We start from the raw sequence: 21,002 nt of genomic DNA on the forward strand, positions 1-21,002 counted from the left end.
GTTCTTGTTGGCCATTTGTGTATCTTCTTTGGAGAAATGTCTAAACAAGCCCTTTGCCCATTTTTATCGGGTTGTCTTTTTGTTGTTGAGTTTTGAGGGTTCTTTATCTATTTTGGGTATTAAACCTTATCAGCATGTGATTGGCACGTATTTTCTCCCATTCTGTAGGCTGTCTTTTCACTTTCTTGTTAATAACCTTTGATGCACAGAACTTTAAAGATTTTGATGAAGTTCAATTTGTTTTTCTTGTGTTGCTTGTGATTCTGGTTCCTGGTCTAAGGATCCGTTGCCAAGTCTGACGCTTTACTCCTCTGTTTTCCTCTAGCAGTTTATATTTAGGTCTTATATTTAGGTCGTTGATCCATTTTGTGGGAAAACTTTTTTTTTTGACATGTAAGCTGCACCCAGAACACATGTAGAGAAAGGTGCTCCCACCACAGTGGGCAGTCGATAAATCCCCACGCATGGGCTCACCCTGTCCGGCGGCACCCTGATCCAGGAACAGACACGCCCTGCCCCCAGAGCCCCCTCGGGCCCCTTGCGCTCGCTCCTCCCGAACGGCCCCTCCCTGACTCTAAAGCGTGGGTTTCGAGCTTGGTAAGAGCGGAGGCTGCACTTGCAGGCTGGCCTTCGGTTTGTGGGGTTCCTCCGTGTTGTTTGTGTGGGGTGTGGGGAGTGGGCCAGGTGAGGATGGAGCCCACACCCAGGGGTCGAGGGCCGCCACGCCAGGCTTGAGACCACAGGACGGGGCTTCGAGGCCCGGACTGACGCTCGGCTGCCTGGGCTCCGACCTGGCCCCACCCTCCGGCTGTGTGCTTCGGGCTTCTCACAAAAAATAAAGCCAAAAAAACCTTGCTGCTACCGTGTCGATCCTGACTCGTGGCGGCCCCAGTTGCTACAAAGAGCTGCTCCGTAGGGTTCACCTGGCTGTAGTCTTAACAGGAGCAGGTTGCCATGTCTTCCTTCTGCAGAGCCGCTCGGTGTCAACCTTTTGGTTAGTAGTTGAGTGCAAACTGTTTGGGACACCCAGGGACCTTATACGCACACACACACACAAACACACACAAAATGCACACATACACACACTAACACACACACAAATACACACACGCTCCAAACAGCAAATGGCTTTCCCATGATAATCGGTTAACCGGTTACTGTTGAGTTGACCCTGACTCAGGGCGACTTCCGTGTATGAGAACTGCCCCATAGGGTTTTCTTGGCTGTAAGCTTTAAGGAAGCAGGTTGCCAGACCTTTCTTCCGTGGCACTGCTGGCTGGATTTGAAACCACCCGCGTTTTGGTTAGTAGTTGGTCACAAACCATTTGAGTCACCCAGGGTCTGTGAACAATGAGGGTCGTAATTTACCGATGAGAATTGTCCTCAGGGTCCAGACATGTCCATGTGGGTGAAGTATTTATTGGCCACACTACAGAGATGCCGCTGCTGCGGCTGCCATTACCGGGGACTGAAAGGGAGTTTGCTTTGGTCGGGGAGGGGTGCTGTCCAGGCTCAGGGACAGCGAGGTGCCATTGGCTCTTCTCGGCTCAGCGTACCTGGGCTGGATGTAACACCTGTCCTCTTAAAACCCTCCCCATGCGTTCTCTTTCGTCCTGACCTGCCAGGCCACCAGGCCAGGGAGAAGGCCAGGCTGCTTTCTCCCTGGATTTCTGCTGTTTGAAATCATGCCCCTTGTGAAAGCAGGGTGCCCTGGGCCAGCTGGGCGTGAGGGCAGCTCCAAGACTGTGAACTCAGGGGACACATCCATTCATTCCACGTGCATTCATTCATCAGGGACTGTTAGAAACGTGGTGAGGCCGTCAGGACAGCTGTGATGCTGTTACCCAGTGATTTTTACTCACAAAAACATAGAACTGTTCTTGTCTTTAATTTGTCTCAGAAAAAAAGTCACGAAAATGACGGTTTTACACTCATTCCTTTTGGGAGAATGCTGTGGTGTGCCCTCCTTCCAAACAGACCCTGCAATGACTGCCTCCTGAAGTGGTCAGCTCGGGGGATGCCCCTGCCCTCGAGGGGCTCACTGTCCCCCAGAGTAATGACCAGCCCCAATGTGACCGTGGGATTTCCGGGGCTCAAGATGGCAGAGCATTAGGGAGGGCTTCCTGGAGGAGGTGGTGTTTGGGATGAGCAGAAGGACGTACAGGCGGGGGAAGCAGGGTACGGAGGCCGGGTGTGGGGCTGGGGCTCACTGTCCGCCTCCCCCCAGGGTAGTGGGTGGTGTGGATTTGTCTGGAAGTCTGGCAGAGGCGGTGACAGGCAGGCCCCTTGTCTAGAGGAGCTTGTTCTGGACTCTTCCTCCTGCCGGGCATGAAGACCTTGGGCTGGTGGTCATCGTGGGGAAGGAGAGGAGAGGGAGGTGCTCGTGAAGTGAGTTTACCTGCTATTGACGTTCCTTGCTTGCTCAGGGCCAGTGAGTGATGCAAGGGGGCCCTGGTGGTGCAGTGGTTAAAGTACTCGGCTGCTAATGGAATGGTCGGTGGTTCGAGCCCCCCAGCCGCTCCGCAGGAGAAGGTGTGCAGTCTGCTTCCTTAAAGATGACAGCCTGGGGAACCCTATGGGGCAGTTCTAGTCTGTCCTGTGTGGTTGCTATGAGTCAGAATTGGGCTTTGATTAATTCAAGTTTGGGTTCAGGAGGTGACTAGTAAGCTTCTCATTTTGGGAAAGAGGGAAATGCGGGCATCTACCTCCGCTTTTCAGCAACGAGTTTGGTTTTTTCGTTTGTACCTCTGCCTTTAGCGACAGAGTGCAGCCCCTCAACCTCAGGTCAGGACATGTTCCCCATACAGAAGCCAAATAAAACATCCACTTCCCTCCTCTCCTTCTCCCCCTCCAACTACTTGCCTCGCAGCCGCCACCCCGTCCCCTGCTTTCCCTCCTCCTCTCATCTCTCCTCCCCCTGCCCCCTCCCCTTACCTGTGGAAATGGGGACACATGGACGGGACCTGGCCCTCCCTCAGTGCCCTTCTGAGTATGAAGAGGCAGACCCTGTCAACCAAGCCCCTGGCTCTGCCGACATCGTGCCTGGTGGAGGTTGGGTGGGTCTCTACTCCTGGGCAGTAGCTCCTCCAGGCGGAGGTGAGGAGGGGCAGAACCCCTGGATTCAGACACAGCTCCCTGGACAGTCATGGGGACCCCACCACACGGGGCTCTGTGCAGGGGTTGGTGGTCCAGTCTGAGCCCTGTGTTGCCGGCCCTTTTCTGCAGCCTACCTTGCACGTCCTCGATTCCCTCGCAGGTAAGGCTGCTGGCTCTGTGGGCAGGATACCTTTGGTAGACACACCTGTCTGTTCTCTCTCACAGGCGGGTGAGAAGCACTACCACCCTGCGTGCGCACTATGTGTCAGGTGTGGCCGGATGTTTGCAGAGGGCGAGGAGATGTATCTCCAAGGTAAGACAACCGTGTGCCGCTTGGACCGCAGGCCAGAAGCTGGTGCTTGTCAGTTTCCGACAACACAGTGGGCATGAGCGGGGCACACCATGTGGGTCATCTCACGGGTACAGAAGGTGCTAGCCACGTGGCCGGGAGCTGGCGGAGTGGGCCTGAGCCCCGCCCTCCCACAGGGAAAACGCCCCCGGGATTGTGTGGAAAACGAGAGGTTTGCTCTGCAGGCCAGCTCGAGAGACATTTGTCCGTCTTGATGACACTGGTGAGGCTGAGATGAATGAGAGACCAAGAGGGCTGAACTGAAGATAAAGAGCCAGGCGGTCCCAGTAGCAAAACTTAGATGAGGCAGTGTGGTTCAGTGGTAGAATTCTCCCCTTCCATGCGGGAGACCCAGGTTTGACCCCCACCCAGCGCTCCTCACGTGCAGCCATCGCCCCTCTGTCAGCGGAGGCTTGTGTGCTGCTGAGATGCTGTACAGGTTTCAGCAGAGCTTTCAGACTAAGACTAGGAAGAAAGGCCTGGCTATCTACTTCCAAAAATCAGCCAGTGAAAACCCTGTGGATCACAACAGTCCAATCCACAGCCAATCATGGGGCGGTGCAGGACCGGGCAGTGTTGCAGTCTGTTGTGTATGGGGTTGCCATGAGACTGGGTGACTCCGTGGCCAGTAACAACGACAACAAGCAAAACCTAAAAGCAAGCAAATGCAGCCTGCTAGACCCATCGTCACCTCAGGGTCATCTGTTTCCTGGCCCTGTGCCCCTGGCCTGCTGCTGCTGGAGACGGGGCCCCTCCCCTCAAAGGGGGTTGTGTAGGGGGCTGAAGAGGGGTTGATGAGCCCCGCACCCAGGTGAGGCTTTCTGATAAAGGAGAGCTTGGGAGAAGAACCAGACAGCCTCCCACAGCGTTCCATGGTGCTTGGTGGGAAGCACCCAATCCCTGTGTCACAGTAAAACGGCTCCATAGGACTTACAAGGCTTTCAGAAGCAGATTGCCAGGCCTTTCTTCCAGGTGCCTCTGGGGGGGTTGAACCTCCAACCTTTTGGCTGGTAGTCGAGCATGTTTACCATTTGTGCCACCCGGGGACTCTGCATCAATGGGGGGAGGGACAAAAGGCTATTCTTTGGATGTAGAGGGTCACACTTACTCTTCCCACTTTGGTGACTCCCCCCCTGCCCCTCGTTCATTCTTGAGCCCTGTCAGGGCTATGCCCTTGGTGAGTGCTGGGAGTAAATCAGTGAAGTGGGCAGACATGTCTGCAGTGACACTGCCCCAGCACATGTGTGCCCACCTAGGCCAGGAGGACTGTCTGGAGGAGGTGCCCCTGTGAGGGGATGGGCAGGGCTCCACCAGGTTAGCAGAGGCCCAGAGACTGGAGGCTCTGGCTCCTTGGAAAGAGCGTGCTCTTCAGCTGCAGGAGGAGCTGGGAGGCACGAAGGCGAGGTGCAGAAGGGCTGGGCTGGAGGCACAGAGGAGGATGAGCTGGGTGGGACAGGAGGGGGCTTTGAAGCCCACCTGGGGGGCAGACACTGCATGGAGGGAGGAGGTGTGGGGCTGTGCCTGGTCTAGGGAGGGAGCAGGCGGGGGGTGGGCAAGGCAGCCTGGACCCGGACCCAGGGAGGGGACCATGGAGAAGCCAGGCATGGGGAGAGGACCTGACACTGCTGGGTCCCTCTCTCCAGACGGCTGGGGAGGGGGCTGGTCTCAGGCCCCAGCTCTGCCACCATCTCTTCCCCAGCTCTGTGTCTCAGGTCCTGAGGGGCCACGGTGAAGGGCTGTGCTCCCCCTACTCCACTGTCCCCAGTGTTGGGTGACCCAGAGGCCGTGGACTGTCCTGCAGACAGGCCTCCCTTTCTGAGGCTGAGCCAGGGCAGTGATGTCAGACGGGTGGCCTCTCTCGGGTCCCCTCTACGATCCCATGAAAGGACCCTTTGGGGCCATCCCCAGCAGGCACAGGGCCATCCTGGGGGGAGGGTTCCCCTCCCTGGGGCATCCCCCCCACAAGGACATAGGGCCCTTCTCACTCCAACGAGCTGCTTTCTGCTACTCGGGGATGAAAGTGTCACCCTGGAGCCATCAGGGTACCCCAGCTGGGGGACAAAGCCACTCTTCAGGACACTGGGCTGAGGCAGCCTGATTTCTAGGCAGGTCTTCCAGAACCTGGTGGGACATTTGGGTATGTACCCCCTGCCCTAAGACTTTCCACTTATACAGGGAAGGCAGGCAAGGCCAGGGCTTTCAAACTCTGTCCCAGGGGGCGCCAGAGTGCTGTGGTAAGGGGCCTCTGGGGTTCACAGGTGAGGAGGGGTGCATGGACCCCATCTTACTGGTCACTCGAGATCCTCTGCTTGCCCTCCCTGGGTGTAAGGGCTCCACAGAGGTGTCATTGACCAGTGGACCCCACTGCAGCAAGAGCTCTGAGAAGCAGGGGTTCCTGGTTTTTCCCTCTGCCTGATGCTACGGGGACCACCCCTGCCTCTCTCTATTCCCTTGAGCACCTCCGAGGATTGGAGCCTTGGCTCAAAGGCTGTGCACATTTTTAGGGCTCTGAGGCTTTTTGGCAATTTCCCCATTTTCATCCCCACCCAGCAAACACAAGGCCCGTGTCCCCGCCCTCACCACCATGGGGGTTCGCCCTTCCTTGTCATCTCTGTGGTTGTGGACTCTTTCAAATAATATGGCAGGTGTTGGGGAAATATAATTAAAAACAACATCTACTCCCAAACCAGAAGACCTCTCCACAAAAGTAGAAGAGAAAGAAAAGTTTTCATATTGAAAAACGGTTAAACCGGAGCATGATGCTTCCCAGGCAAGCCACCAAAGAGTTTGCATGGACGGAAAGAAGCTTCACCCTTTATGCACCACAGCGCAGCTGCCTTCAAGTGGTCTCAGACTCCTGGCGACCCTATGTCATCAGAGTAGAGCTGTGCTCCATGGGGTTTTCAATGGCTGGCTTTTTTAGAAGTAAATTGCCAGCTCTTTCCTCTGAGGCACCTCTGGGTGAACTCGGACCTCCAAACTTTCAGGTAGCTGATCAGATAAACAACGCATTGCATTGGGCAAATCTGCTGCAAAAGAGCTCTTCAAAGTGTTAAAAAGCAAAGATGTCCCTTTAAGGACCAAGGCTGACTGACCCAAGCCATGGTGTATTCAATCGCCTCATAGGCATGTGAAAGCTGGATGATGAATAAGAAAGACTGAAGAATTGATGCCTTTGAAATACGGTGTTAGCAAAGAATACTGAATATACCATGGACTGCCAAAAGAAAAAACAAGGTTGTCTTGGAAGAAGTACAACCAGAATGCTCCTTAGAAGCAAAGATGGCGAGACTATGTCTCACATACTTTGGATGAGACTATGTCTCACATACTTTGGACGTGTTGTCAGGAGGGATCAGTCCCTGGAGAAGGACATTCTGCTTGGTAAAGTAGAGGGTCAGCGAAAAAGAGGAAGACCCTCAAGGAGATGGGTTGACCCAGCGGCTGCAACAATGGGCTCAAGCGTAACAATGATTATGGGGATGGTGCAGGACTGGGCAGTGTTCTGTTCTGTTGTACATGGGTTTTCTATGAGTCAGAACCAAGCTGATGGCACCTAACAACAGCAACAAGCAGATACAACCCACTACATTGACATCTTTGTGGCAGGATACCTGAAGTTATGCTCATCTCCTTCTGGGAACCTGGGAGGTAGGGGCATCTTAGTCACCTAGTGCTGCTGTAACAGAGATACCACACTTGGGGAGCTTTAACAAGCAGAAATCTATTTTCTCACAGTTTAGGAGGCTGGAACTCTGAATTCAGGGTGCCGCTGTAGGGAGGGAGTTCTCTCTCTGTAGCTCTGGGGGAAGCTCCTTGTCCTTTGGCTCCTAGGTGATCTTCATATGCATAGCATCTCTCTTCCCCCATCTCTGCTTTCTTTCTTGCTTGTTTAATCTCTTTTGTATCTCAAAAGAAATGGCCTAAGACACACCCCACACTAATACTGCCTTATTAACATAACAAAGAAAACCTATTTCCAACTGGGATTATAACCACAGTTATTCCAGTTGCGCGTAGCAACCCTATAGAACAGAGTAGAACTGCCCCATGGGGTTTCCAAGGAGTGGCTGGGAGATTTGAACTGCTAATCTTTTGATTAACAGCTGAGCTCTTAACCACTGTACCACCAGGGCTCCTAACCACAGGTATAAGGGGTTAGGATTTGTACCATATTTTGGGCGGACTCAGTTCAGTACACAAGGGGTAAGATCCGCCTTGATGGTTTAATTTCTAAAGAGATGGCTTCCAGACAGCACACAATACAGGGGAAGTAAGCACAACTTGACTAAACCAAAAGCTAAGAAGTTTCCTGAATAAACCAAACACTTTGAGGGACACAGTAGCAAGGGTGGGGTCTGGGGACCATGGTTTAGGGGACATCTAGGTAAATTGGCATAACAGAGCATATTAAGAAAATGTTCTGCATCCCACTTTGGCGAGTGGTGTCTGGGGTCTTAAAAGCTAGCGAACGGCCATCTAAGATGCATCAATTGGACCCAACCCACCTGGAGCAAAGGAGAGTGAAGAACACCAAAGACACAAGGAAAATATTAGCCCGAGAAACAAAAAGGGCCACATAAACCAGAGACTCCATCAGCCTGAGACCAGAAGAACTAGATGGTGTCCAGATACCACCAATGACCACCCTGACAGGGAACACAACAGAGAGTCCCTGGCAGAGCAGGGAAAAAGTAGGGTGCAGAACTCAAATTTTAGTAAAAAGACCTGCCTTAATGATCTTGAACTGGAAGAACCCCAGAAGACATGGCTCCTGGACTTTCTGTTAACCCGGAACTAAAACCACTCCCGAAGCCAACTCTTCAGGCAAAGATTAGACAGGACTATAAGACATAAAATGGTACACGTAAAGAGTGTGCTTCTTAGTTCAAGCAGATACACAAGACTAAGTGTACAGGTCCTGTCTGGAGGTGAGATGAGAGGGCAGAAAGGACAGGAGCTGGCTGAACGGACACAGGAAATCTGGGGTGGAAAGGAGGAGTGTGCTGACATATTACAGGGAGAGCAACTAGGGTCACATAATAATGTGTGTATAAGTTTTCATATGAGAAACTGGCTTGAACTGGAAACTTTCACTTAAAACACAACAACAACGAAAGAGATGGCTTCCAGGTCTTGAGGAACATCCTTGATTCAAAAACTTTTCAAAGAGGCAGAGGAAGAATTTGCGGAAACAATTCTGAAATTTTTAATTGGTGTTTGTCCTCACATAGGTGGGGGTGGGGGTGCTGCCTCTCGATAATTATCTGGGAGACCTGGATTAGGGTTTCCAGGGGCGGCCAGTGGCTTTGAACTGCTGACCTTTCAGTTAGCAGCCAAGCTCCTAACCACTGTATCGCCAGAGCTCCAAAATAACGAGCAGGAACATTTTTCTCCGTTGAGTCCACAGTGATGACAAGGAAGGGTGAACCCCCATGGTGGCGAAGGTGGGGACACAGGCCTCGTGTTCACTGGGTGGGGATGAAAATGGGGAAATTGCTGAGAAGCCTCAGAGCCCCAAACACGTGCACAGCCTTTGAGCCAAGGCTCCATTCCTGGGAGGTGCTCAAGGGAACAGAGAGAGACAGGGTGGTCCCGCAGCATCACGTAGACGGAAAAACCAGGAACCCGCAGGAGAGGAGCGGACACACACGTTCTCCTCTCCTCGCCCAATGGAGTGACGCAGAGCCCCTGAAGTTCTCTTTATAATTTCCAATTATACGGGAAAATGCTCAATGTAATTTTAAGCTAAAATTGCTGGATCTGAAACTACCTGTACAGCGGGGTCCCTATTTCATCTAAAATGCGTGTGTGTTCTGGAAGGCGCCAGATGAGAAGGGGGCGGGAATCACGGCTGGTGTTCATTCCTTGTTTGGCCTTCCGTATGGAGACCGGGGTTTGATTCCTGGCCGATGCGCCCCATGCACAGCTGCCACCCGTTCGTCCGCGGAGGCCGCGTGTTGCTGAACAGGTTTCAGCGGAGCTTCCAGACTAAGACGGGCAAGGAAGAAATGCCTGGTGACCAACTTCTGAAAATCAGCCAGTGAAAACCCTGTGGATCACAACACTCTGATCTACAACCGATCACGGGGATGGCACAGGACCAGGCAGCGTTTTGTTCCTTGTCACGGGGTCACCATGCGTCGGGGCCCGACCCCACAGTAGCTAGCAACAGCATAATTTTAATCAGGAGCACCTTTTACCTTTATAGTTATAAAAATGAGAAAACAATAAATACCTTACACGTACACACGTCTAACCGTGGTCGCTCCAGGAGTCGGTGTTGATACAGAAGCTGTCTAGAGGGGAGGTAATAAACCACCTTCCAGATGTTAGTGCACGGGGGGAACTGGAAGGCTCTGTCCATGCTTTTGAAGCCCCTAATTGGGGGTTTCGGGGTGTGTGTGGGTGGACGCAGCCCCACTTCTTGCAGGGCGCAGCCTGGTTGGGATGGGTGGTCAAGAGGAGGACCCTAAACCAGATGCAGATGGCTGGGGCAGGTGGCAGTGCCAGCCCTCTTTGAGTTTATTAAATTCCCCCAACTGCCTGATGAGGTGGGATATTCTTAGCCAGTTTTTAGGTAAGAAAAATGGAGACTTGGGCAGGTTGAGGGTGACTTAGGAAAAAACCATCCTGCCAGCAGCTGGAACCATGTGACCGTGTTGTGTTAACGGTGCTGGCTGTTGACTGGGTGACTGGGAGGAGCTGATGGTGCTGGCTGTTGACTGGGCAACAGGGCGGAGCTGATGGTGCTGGCCGTTGACTGGGCAATGGGGTGGAGCTGATGGTGCTGGCTGTTGACTGGGCGACGGGGCGGAGCTGATGGTGCTGGCTGTTGACTGGGTGACGGGGTGGAGCTGATGGTGCTGGCTGTTGACTGGGCCATGGGGCGGAGCTGATGGTGCTGGCTGTTGACTGGGCAACGGGGCGGAGCTGATGGTGCTGGCTGTTGACTGGGCCATGGGGCGGAGCTGATGGTGCTGGCTGTTGACTGGGCAATGGGGTGGAGCTGATGGTGCTGGCTGTTGACTGGGTGATGGGGCGGGGCTGACGATGCTGGCTGTTGACTGGGCGACTGGGCGGAGCTGACGGTGCTGGCTGTTGACTGGGTGACGGGGCGGGGCTGACGATGCTGGCTGTTGACTGGGCGACTGGGCGGAGCTGATGGTGCTGGCTGTTGACTGGGTGACTGGGCGGAGCTGATGGGAGAAGAAACTGAGTCATACAAACACCCAGAGACCCAGCAAGCTAGTGATGTGGTTGGGCCCAGCATTAGAGCTTTGTGTCTACCCACCCACCCCCTGACCTGCTCCCCACACTCTACAAAACAGACCCCCTCGCACTCTGAAGTTCCCCATCTTGTCACTCGCTAAGAGCTCCCCCCCCAAAGCCATCATTCAGGCTGGTCCCACCTGTTTCGGCCGCTGATGTCCGGCCCGTCCACACTTGTGGGGGGAGGGCAGGGTGGGCTTACACTGGCTGAGCCCCACTGAGGTTGGCAGTGGCCCAGGGGACCCTTTCTCTCCACTGCCCCTAAACTCAAAGCACCTCAAATGCCTTACTCTCCGAGGGCCATTCTCTGGGTGCCCCAGGCTCGGAGAGCCGCCACCTTGGGCCTCGGGACCCTGTGCTGCCACCTGTCTGAGCGCTTAGCCCACCTCCCAGGGGTGTGTTTGCCTGTTGACTTTATGCCCCTCCCCCTGGGCTATGAGCCACGGGGCCAGGACTGTGATGTATACGTGGTCATAGGCACCCTTGTTCCCACGCTAGCCTCTACACGGCCTCTGTGTCTCAAGAACACACTAACCGCCTCCTTCTCGGGTCTGTCGCAGGTTCTTCCATCTGGCACCCTGCATGCCGGCAAGTGGCGAGGACTGAGGACAAAACCAAGGTGGGTGGCCTCGCTCTTTTTTCCCTGGTTGCTCCTCACACTCGGGGCATCTTTGCACAATCAAGGGGATTCTCGGACGTTTCTGTGGCCCTTGCTCAGCTCCCTGAAGCTGCCCAGGCCAGGCTGCAGGCAGGGGCAGCCAGGGGCTCCGGGAGGTTGTCTTAGGCTGAGTTCTCTAGAACAGCAAAACCGATGAAGCGCGTCTATGTATAAAATACATATATATACACAGAATCGACTCGACGGCACCTGACAACACATACATATAAAGAGAGGTTTATTTCAAGGAAATGGCTGACGCAGTTGTGGAGACTGGCAAGTCCCAAATCCATGGGTCAGGTGTCAGGCTGGAGGCTCCTTGTGACTCACATGGTTGCAGGGGCTGACAACCCCAAGATCATCCCATGAATCAGAGGTCAGAGGATGACGAGTTGGATGCAGGATAAAGCAAGAGAGAGAGAGAAAGAGAGGGCTTTGCCAGAATGTCCATATATATTGGATGCAGGCCATACCCCCAAGGAAATTCCCCTTATGTCAGATCACAAAAAGAAGGAAAATTACGTAATACTGAGAATAATGGCCTAGTTGACACTTAACGTTAAGTTGACACATAACGTCAGCCATCACAGAGGTGTTAGGATGTAACAGGTGGGTCAGCTAAGTGCTGATGTGAAGTGCACAAGGGGGAACAGGGCTTCCGTGGACAGGCCCTACTGACCTTCACATGCCAGTTGGTACTGGCGGAGGCTTCCGTGGGCGCCGGGCATGTGGGTGCAGCCAGGGACAAAGCCGGCGTGATCTCAGAGCAGAAACCAGCCCGTACCCAGGAGAAGAGTGTAGAAATGGCTGGTGGTAGCCAGTGCATCCAGGGAGACCAGTGGCTGCTGAAGGAGAGCGGTGAGGGACTGCTGACTTCAGATGGACAGGCAGGGAAGCCTCCAGAGAAAACGAGATTTGAACTAAGACCAGAAAGATGAGAAGGAGCGGGCCACGTAGAGCAGAGGGAGGAGGCTGGGCACGGGGCAGGGAGGGAGGGGCGGGCGACTTGCCCCGTGGTCTCGGCCACCCTGGAGGTAATTCATCTGCAGGGCCTGACATCTCCTTGTCCCTGCTGCCCATCACGTGTGGGCTCAGTAATACCATGCCAGCCTGGTTAGCTGCGGTGAGCTGCGACCTGTGACAAACGTAGCCTGGGTGGAGTCGGGGGCTCTGACTCCCTGTGACCCTCCCTGGGGCGGAAGTGGTGCCAGGCCCTGGCCAGGCCACTGTGCTGCCCGCCATTGGACATGCGGATGGCCCACATCTTGGGCCTGTGCCCATTGTCACTGACCAAGGGCCCTGTGCCAGGTGCCAGGCGGGCTCTGGACCCTCAGGGCCAGTTTGTTCCCTGCCTCAGGCTGCTGTCAGGTGAGAAGCCAGCAGTGGGGCTGGGGACTTGCACAGAGAAGGGGACTCATGCTCACCCACCTGGAAGGTCTCCTTGATGGGTGTCCCCATGTCGAGGGGCTCCCGCAGGACATGGAGGCACGTTCGCTGCTCCTAGGCATCTGCTGAGGGTGGCCTAGTGGCAGGCCATCCAGAAGGTCCTACCTGCCGAGTCCCTAATGCACCCTTGGGCATTTGCTCCTATAGTCACAAGCACACCCATGAATTGCCAACTGTGTGTATCAGAGTTGGGCCCAGGGACACAGAGGACGAGCCCAGGGGGCCCTGGTGGGAATGGCGGACCTGTGGGGAGCAGGCTGCACGTGCCAGGGACTGTTGCCGGCTCGGCAGAGGGCAAGGTAGGGGGGAACAGCGGCTCCCAGAGCTGAGACCTGGTGGGTGAGGTAGAAGGTGGGGAATGAATGAGGGTAGTGAGTTCTAGAACGTGGGAGGAGGCAGCTCTGTCTGAACGTGTCCTGGGTGGACCGAGGACCCTGCTGCGCCCCTTTCATAGTACTAATGCTGGTGACGGGGCTGGCACCTGACCGCTGGGGCTGGGATAGCTCTGGAGTTGCAGGATATTCCTCAGTGGCCCAGGATAGCCCTCTCGGGCTGCTGTGGGTGTGTGCTCAGCTGAGGGGCCTTTTCTTTTCAGACACCCAGTGCTGTTGTGTTATTCTGCTTTGGAAGAAGGGCCTTCTCTGTCAGGTCCCCCGACGGGCCCGAAGTGAAGTGAAATCTCAGTCTGATCCTTGTCTGTGCTGAGCACTTAGTCCTGACTTCATCCTCAGGCCCTCAGAATCCCACGTCGACAAAGGGTTTGTTAATGTGTAAAACGTGGACACACAGTGTCTGAGTCTCCTGGGGCGGCCGGAACAAAGTACCACAAGGCGGGGCGTATAGGAACAGAAACGTATCCTCTCACAGCCTGGAGGTGGGGGGTCCGCCGTGTGTCGGCCGTGTTGGCTTCGGAGGCTCTGAGGGAGACTGGTCCTGCCTCTCTTCTGGCTCCTGATGGCTCCCGGCGTTCCTGGGCTGCAGCTGCAGCGTCACATGGCGTCTTTGCTCTGTCTCCGTCTCTGTGTTTCTCCTCTTTTATAGGGACACTGCTCGTGTAGGATTAGGACCCACCCTGCATGGGTATGACATCACGTTAACTTTACTGATAACATCTCCAAGGACTGTATTTCCAAACAAGGTCATGTTCACAGACACTGGCGTTAGGATGCCAGCATATGTTTTTGGAGACACAATTCCATCCATAATATATCATCTTCCTTCTTTTCTTTTTGTTTCCTTTTATTTCCCTTCCTTTCTTTCTCTTTCTTCCCTGTCTTTCTTTCCCATTCCCTTTCTTTCTCTTGCTTTTTCTTTCTCTCCCTTTCTTTACTCCCTTTCTCTCTCTCCCTCCCTTTCTTTCTCTCTCTCTCTGACTCTCTCACTCTCTCCCTTTCTCTGTCCCTGTCTCTCTCTCTGTCTCTCCCTCCACCTTCCTTCCTGCTGACATGCTGGGCCCTGTGTGTCACGTTTCACATACTCTGCCCTGCTTACTTTTCACGGTGACCCCGTGGAATCGACCGTGCTGTTACTCTTATGTCACAGATATGGAAACTGAGGCACAGAGTGTCAGGGACCTGCCCAGCATCACAACCAGGCTGCGGGGGAGCTGAGAGGCAGGGCAGAGTGGCAACCTATTTTCCACATTATAAAAACGAGGCAATATTTTTTTGGATATGTGCTATTAATTTAATTTAATTAAAAAAAATTGTTGTTGAAGATATACACAGCAGAACGTATGCCAATTCAACAGTTTCAACATGTACCAGCCAGTGACACTGAGTACATTCTTCAAGTTGTGCAGCCATGCTCACCCTCCTTTTCTGAGTTGTTCCCTCCCCATTAACAAAACCCACTGCTCTCTAAGGTTCTCATCTAATCTTATGAGTTGCTGTTGTCAGTTTATTGGAGCCATGGCGGTGCAGTGGTTAAAGTGCTTGGCTGCTAACCGAAAGGTGGTTCGAACCCACCAGCCGCCCAGTGGGAGAAAGATGTGGCAGTCTGCTTCTGTAAAGATTTACAGCCTGGAATCCTTATGGGGCAGTTCTACGCTGCCCTATAGGGTACTATGAGTTGGAATTGACTCCACCACAGTCGGGTTTTGGTTGTCAATTTGATCCCATACACGTGGATCTTAAAAGAGCGTAATTCTCAAGATAGACATTCTTTACTGGTTAAGCTAAACTATTGTTTGGTTTTGAGAAGACTTCAGGGGATATTTTTGGTTTAAGGTTTAAAGATTATCTCAGGGCAATAGTTTCAAGGGTTCATCCAGCCTCCATGGCTCCAGAAAGTCTGGAGTCCATGCAAATTTGAAATTCTGTTCCTCATTTTCCCCCTTTTGGTCAGGATTCTTCCATAGAATCTTTGATCAAAACATTTGGTGATGGTAGCCGGGCACCATCCAGTTCTTCTGGCAAAATGAGGCAATACTTAACCATCCCGTCCCACACACAAAGGATGTCTGTCACAGCACCTCCAGCCCACTTCAGCAGATCTGGGGATTCCAGAAGTGGGTCCAGAGCTGAGGTGACCAAGGTGCCTTTATGCCAGTGAACTGGGAGCTGGTGTGGGTGCTGGCTCTGGCATGGAGGCACAGGAGGGAGGGGCTGGTTGTAGCCATTACCTACAGAAATGCTGGGGGTGTCCTGTCCCAGGAAGGGCCCGTCTGCTGAGGTTTTCCCAGTCCAGCCTCAGTGGCCCTCCCCACAGACTCTTGGCCGCCTGCCCCCTCGCTCATCTCCAGCCCTTGCTGCAGCAGCCCTGGGTCTTTGGGCAGTGAGACCCCAACAGGAAGTGATTCCATCTGGAAGTTTCTATGAGAGATTATAAGTCAGGTCGAAAGTTCTCCTCTGGCCCAGAGAGCCCAGAGCCATGTGTGTGGGAGGTACAGGCGCCAGTCCTTTTTGGGGCTTTTGCCCACTGAGACCAGGTGCTGTGTGTGGTTAGCCTGCAGCCAACCCAGGCTTTGCCCTGGCTGGGAGCTGGCTGGTGGCTTCATATCTGAGATTCTGGCACAGGTTCCATCTTTCAGAAGCCCACGGCTGTCCTGCGTGTCCCTGTCTTCACTGTGTCCTGCTGACTGCAGGCGCTTTGTGTCCCCACACTGCCAGCAGCTCAGGGCACCATTCCACATGGCCTGCCCTGGCTGCCGGCTTCAGCGGGTGGGCTGGACAGAGTCACTGGGTGGGGGGGAGGGGGGAGGGGATAGAGAGGACGGAAGGAGCCTGCCTAGAAAACGAGAGACAGAGTGGTGGAGGGCCCAGGCAGGGGGAGAGTGTCCCCACGGAGGAGGACATGGGGGCTGTAGGAAGGGGATGTCTGAGGTCAAGGCTGAGAGGCTGGGGGCCCTTTGTGGAAGTGGGGTGGGGGACAGTGTGGGTCCTGCCCACCTGGGGACCGTGGACGCCACGTGCAGGGAGGAGTGGGAGCTGAAAGAGGAGCGCCTGAGGGCCAGGTAGATGGTCAGGAACCGTCAGGGCGGGCGGAGCCGAGAGGAAGACACAGGCCACAGGAGACAGGATTCAGGGCTGCAGTGGCGATTGTGGTCTGCGGTGGCCTCCAAGGGGCTATTTCTAAGATGTCTGGGGGAGTGGGAGCAAAACTGGGATTGTTACAGGTGCTGGGGGGAGGGGCAGCACAAGGAACTTTGTTTGGGGGAAAGGGGGGTTGGTTCGGGGCACGAGGGGTCAGTCAGGATGAAGTGTGGTCTTTGGGGTGACTGTGACCATCGCAAAGGTTGATAGCAGGGACCAGCCCCATGAGACATCTGGGCTGGGGGATAAGGTGCAACAAAAGCCAGATGTCGATGAGTCGAGCCCGATGTGCGCCAGCAGGGCTGCGCTCCACAGGGGTTTTAGTGGCTGAATTTCTGGAAGTAGATCACCAGGCCCTTCTTCCAAGGCCCCTCTTGATGGGCTTGAACCTCTAATCTTTCTGTCAGCAGCCGAGCACATTCACCATTTGTCACCCTGGAACTCCAGATAGATAAACGGATAGATGGACGGATGGATAGACGGATGGATAGACAGACAGAGACAGACAGATCGCGTGTGTGTTGCACGGGTTGGTTGGTATACCAGTTGCTGTCAAGGCGACCCTGACCTGCGGTGGCTCCATTCGTGTCAGATAGAACTGTGCTCCACAGGGTTTTCAGTGGCTTTTTTTTGAGGTAGATTGCCAGGCTTTTCTTCTGAGGTACCTCTGGGTGGACTTGAACCTCCAACTGTTCGGTTAGCAGCCGAGCACTTACCTGTTTACACAACCAGGGACTCCAAGTGAAACAAGGCCCAACGCCCCCTCCCCCGCCCCACAATCCAGGTGGAAATAACACCCCTGGGCAGTTCAGCGGGGAGCACACGAGAACAGCCTCTGTCTCTGGATCTCGCAGAATCACTTGCTCCGCTCACTCCGAGACCACCTGGGGGTCTTTGGGGCGTTTCCAGCTGGCACTGAGCACGTGACCGTTTGGCTTGTAGCCCGTGTTACCTATCGTGTCTGTCTGATGATAGCTTTTGTTGCAGAGAAAAACATGAATGCCAGTTCAGGTTAAAACAGAGAGGTGTATTAAGGTTTAAAGCAATGGCAATAGGGGAAACACGTCGCCCATTGAAAATGGAACCAGGTAGTCCCGGGGCAGTTTCGTTATACAAGTGTCCTTAAGGGCACACAGAGGAACCCGACCACGGGGAGGGCAACAGCAGGAGAAGCAACGAGCGCTGCAGTAATCACTCCGACTGGTTACTGATCAGCAGTATAGCTGTGACCACAGAGTTTCACAGGACGCTTCCATCAGGGTCACGAGAGGCTTACGTGAATTCCCTTTGTCTGTCTTGCGACAGTACCTTGTTGGCAACAGCACCCAGACGGTTCTCTTCCCGAGTACCTGTGTTCAGAGCGGTGCAGATGGTCACTTGGTCAAGATGCCTCGGGGCATATGGTTTCACATCCTGGTTTTGACCATTTTTTTCTCAGAACTGTAGCTGTTAGTCTAGAAATCCGGATAAGAATTAGATAGCGTGGTCAGCCTAGTATGCCTCTGTCCCCCTGACCGCACTGACAGCCGTCTTTCCTGAGACACTTTCTAGTCGTTCTCTGAGTCTGTGTGTTTAAGAATTCTTTCAACCTGAAAATTCAGCAAAGCACCTCGTGGGCTGGCGTTCCCAGTGGACGTGACCTGTGGTGACTACTCTCGGGAGGTTCTTGACGTTGACCCTTGTATTGGGTCTCCTCCTCTGTCTCCTTTTCCAGGAAACCAGAACCTCCTTGGAGAGCATCATCTCTATGCCTGCGTCCAGCACCTCGGGGTCCCCCAGCCGCGTGATTTACGTGAGTAGCGTTCTCTCCACCCACAGTGGGAGGGTGGGTGGTGGAGCCCTGGGGCTGGGGCCAGCTGGTAGCTCTGTCATCCCCTCGGTTCAGGGTGTGGGACAGCTGCTCCAGCTGCCTTCCAGCAGAAGTGAGGCAAGGTCTCGGAGGCTGGAGTAAGGCCTTCCCTGTGGGCACACGTGTCTGCAGCAAACGCAGCCCCAGCCGCTCGATATACAGGTTGCTGTTGTCGTTAGGTGCTGTCGAGTCGGTTCCGACTCATAGCGACCCTGTACGACAGAAGAAAACACTACCCGGTCCTGCCCCATCCTCGCAATTGTTATGTTTGAGCCCATTGTTGCAGCCACTGTGTCAATCAATCTCCTTTAGGGTCTTTCTCTTTTTTGCTGGCCCTCTACTTTACCAAACATGATGTCCTTCTCCAGGGACTGATCCCTCCTGACGACATGTCCAAAGTATGTGAGACCAAGTCTCGCCATCCTTGCTCCTAAGGAGCATTCTATTCTGGCTAAGACAGATTTGTTTGTTCTTTTGGCAGTCCATGACATATTCAATATTCTTTGCCAACACCACAATTCAAAGGCGTCAATTCTTCAGTCCTCCTTTTCATCGTCCAGCTTTCGCATGCATCTACAGCAAATGAAAACACTAGTGAGGTGTTGAACCCCGGAATTTGTATCCAGCCCTGTGACCTTCGTTAATGTGGAAAGCCCTCTTAGGCCCGCCTGCTCTTCACATGGTCCACCTCATGTGTGGGGCACACACAGGCCTCAGCGGGACCCCGCAGAGTCAGCTCCTCTGATCCTCACCACCAGGGGTTAGATCAAACCTCACAGTTCAGACACAGTCCCCTACAGATGCCAGATGGCAGGTCGGGGGTCCCCAGGGGCACCTGCACTTCCGACCTGCTGGATACAGATTCAGGGGTTCTGCAGCTCACTAGCACAGCTGGAAGGAGAGCGCTGAACTTACCATTAGTCTTACTATAAGGGATACGACTCAGGACCAACATGAAGAAGAGATGTGTAGGGTGAATCTGGGAGGGTCCTCAACATGGAGCTTCCGTGTCCCCAGGGATGTCATCGCCCGTGCCCCTGCGCCTGTCCCCAACCAGGACGCTCCCCTGAGCTTCAGTGTCCAGAGCTGGTATCAGGGTTCATTATGTGGGAGTCATGACGAAGCCATGGCCCACGTGGGTGCGCTCAGCCTCCTGCCCCCTCCACTGAGGCTGGGCTGACGTCATGTGGCAGATCTTTCTGGAGTGACCAGACCCATCCCATCTATTAGTGTAAATTCTCAGGTGCGGTCACATTAGCGTAAACTCTCAGGTGTGCTCTGACACCCTATATGAATCACAAACCAAAAAAAAACGTTGCTTTTGAGTCGATTCTGAATCATAGTGACGCTATAGGACAGAGTCAAACTGCCCCACAGGGTTTCCAAGATGCAGCTGGTGGATTCAAACTGCCAACCTTTTGGTTAGCAGCCAAGCTCTTAACCACTGCACCACCAGGGCTCCATATGAATCACGGAGACACTCCAGTCACTCCAGGAGTTCCAAGGGTTTAGAGGTCACCTCTCGGGAACCAGGACAAGGGCCAGGCTTCTCACCCCCAGACCATGCATAGCTCAGGGCTGCTGTAAAGAACTCTGGCACCCAGCACCTGCCTGCATGCCAGGGGGGCCATTGAGGGCAGCGTCCTCCTCCCCCTGCCAGGAAGGGGCGCCTCCATGATGTCCTCATGCACGAGGGCCCGTGGGACTCGTAAGGGGCTACGTTTCCTCCAGGTTGAGAGCACCTGATGGGCAGGGGCCTGGCCGCGTGCATCTCAGCATCAGGGATAAGGTGTGCACACAGCCAGTGCTCAGTACAGTGGGCTTTAAAAAAATAATAGGTTTTACTGTCTATATTTCTTATTACAAAAGTAATTCACACCCGTCTAAAAACAGCACAAAGGAGAAAATTAATGCCATTTGCTATCCCACCAGCTGGAGGAGCCGCTCGTAGTGTTGGGGGCATGTGCTTTAGGTCTGTTTTCTCTCTGTGTGTGAGTGTGCGTGTGTGTGTGTATATGGGAGTGTGAGTGTGTATATGTGAGTGTATGTGAGCGTGTATGTGTGTGAGTGTGTGTGGGGAGTGTATGTGTGAATGTGTGTCAGTGTGTGTGGGAGTGAGTGTGAGCATGTGTATGTGAGTGTGTCTAAGTGTGTATTGAGTGTGAGTGTGTGTATGTGGCAAAAAGCAATGAGTGGGCGTAACATGAGGGCAGTGTGGCTCAGTGGTGGAACCCTCACCCTCCGTGCTGGAGCCCGAGGTTCCATCTCAGCCAACATGCCCCGTGCGCAGCCACCACCCCTCTGTCCGTGGAGGCTTGTGTGTTGCCGTGATGCTGAACCGGTTTCGGCAGAGCTTCCAGACTAAGACTAGGAAGAAAGGCCTGGCCATCTACTTTTGTAAATCAGCGAGTGAAAGCTCTTTGGATCACAATGGTTCCATCCGCAGCCAGTCGTGGGAATGGCGAAGGACTGGGCTGCGTTCCATCATGCACGGGGTCGCCGTGAGTCAGGGCTGACTCGACGCAGTGACAACAACAGGATAGCATACCAGGAACCGTGTTGGATGAGGATACATTGCTGTTGGTAGATTGTATTGTAATTGTCTTGTAATATGTGGCCACGTCGTTGTTATTAGTTATCCTGGGTGGAGTGTGGGAGAGAAGAAAGCATAGAGAAGAAGCATTGCTACGAGCACACTCTCCAGTGGCCTTCTGCTCACGAGCCACCTGTGTCCACAGCCCTGCCCTGAGCACTTGGCCTCAGGACAACGGACGATGGAGCCGCTCGGGCAGGGCAGAT

The 21,002-nt window shown here is 54.0% G+C and overlaps 1 protein-coding gene across 1 annotated transcript in view; it reads left to right on the forward strand.

The window, feature by feature from the left end:
* Positions 1–21,002, forward strand: part of ABLIM2 (actin binding LIM protein family member 2) — a 148,411-nt gene that overhangs the window by 57,785 nt on the left and 69,624 nt on the right. Inside the window, exons 9-11 of the mRNA XM_064286332.1 lie at positions 3,322–3,409; positions 11,278–11,336; positions 18,069–18,146. Of these exons, the coding sequence (XP_064142402.1) occupies positions 3,322–3,409; positions 11,278–11,336; positions 18,069–18,146 (225 nt within the window). The remainder of the gene's footprint in view (positions 1–3,321; positions 3,410–11,277; positions 11,337–18,068; positions 18,147–21,002) is intronic.

The sequence above is a fragment of the Loxodonta africana genome, chromosome 5 (assembly GCF_030014295.1).
Source record: "Loxodonta africana isolate mLoxAfr1 chromosome 5, mLoxAfr1.hap2, whole genome shotgun sequence".
NCBI lineage: Eukaryota > Metazoa > Chordata > Mammalia > Proboscidea > Elephantidae > Loxodonta > Loxodonta africana.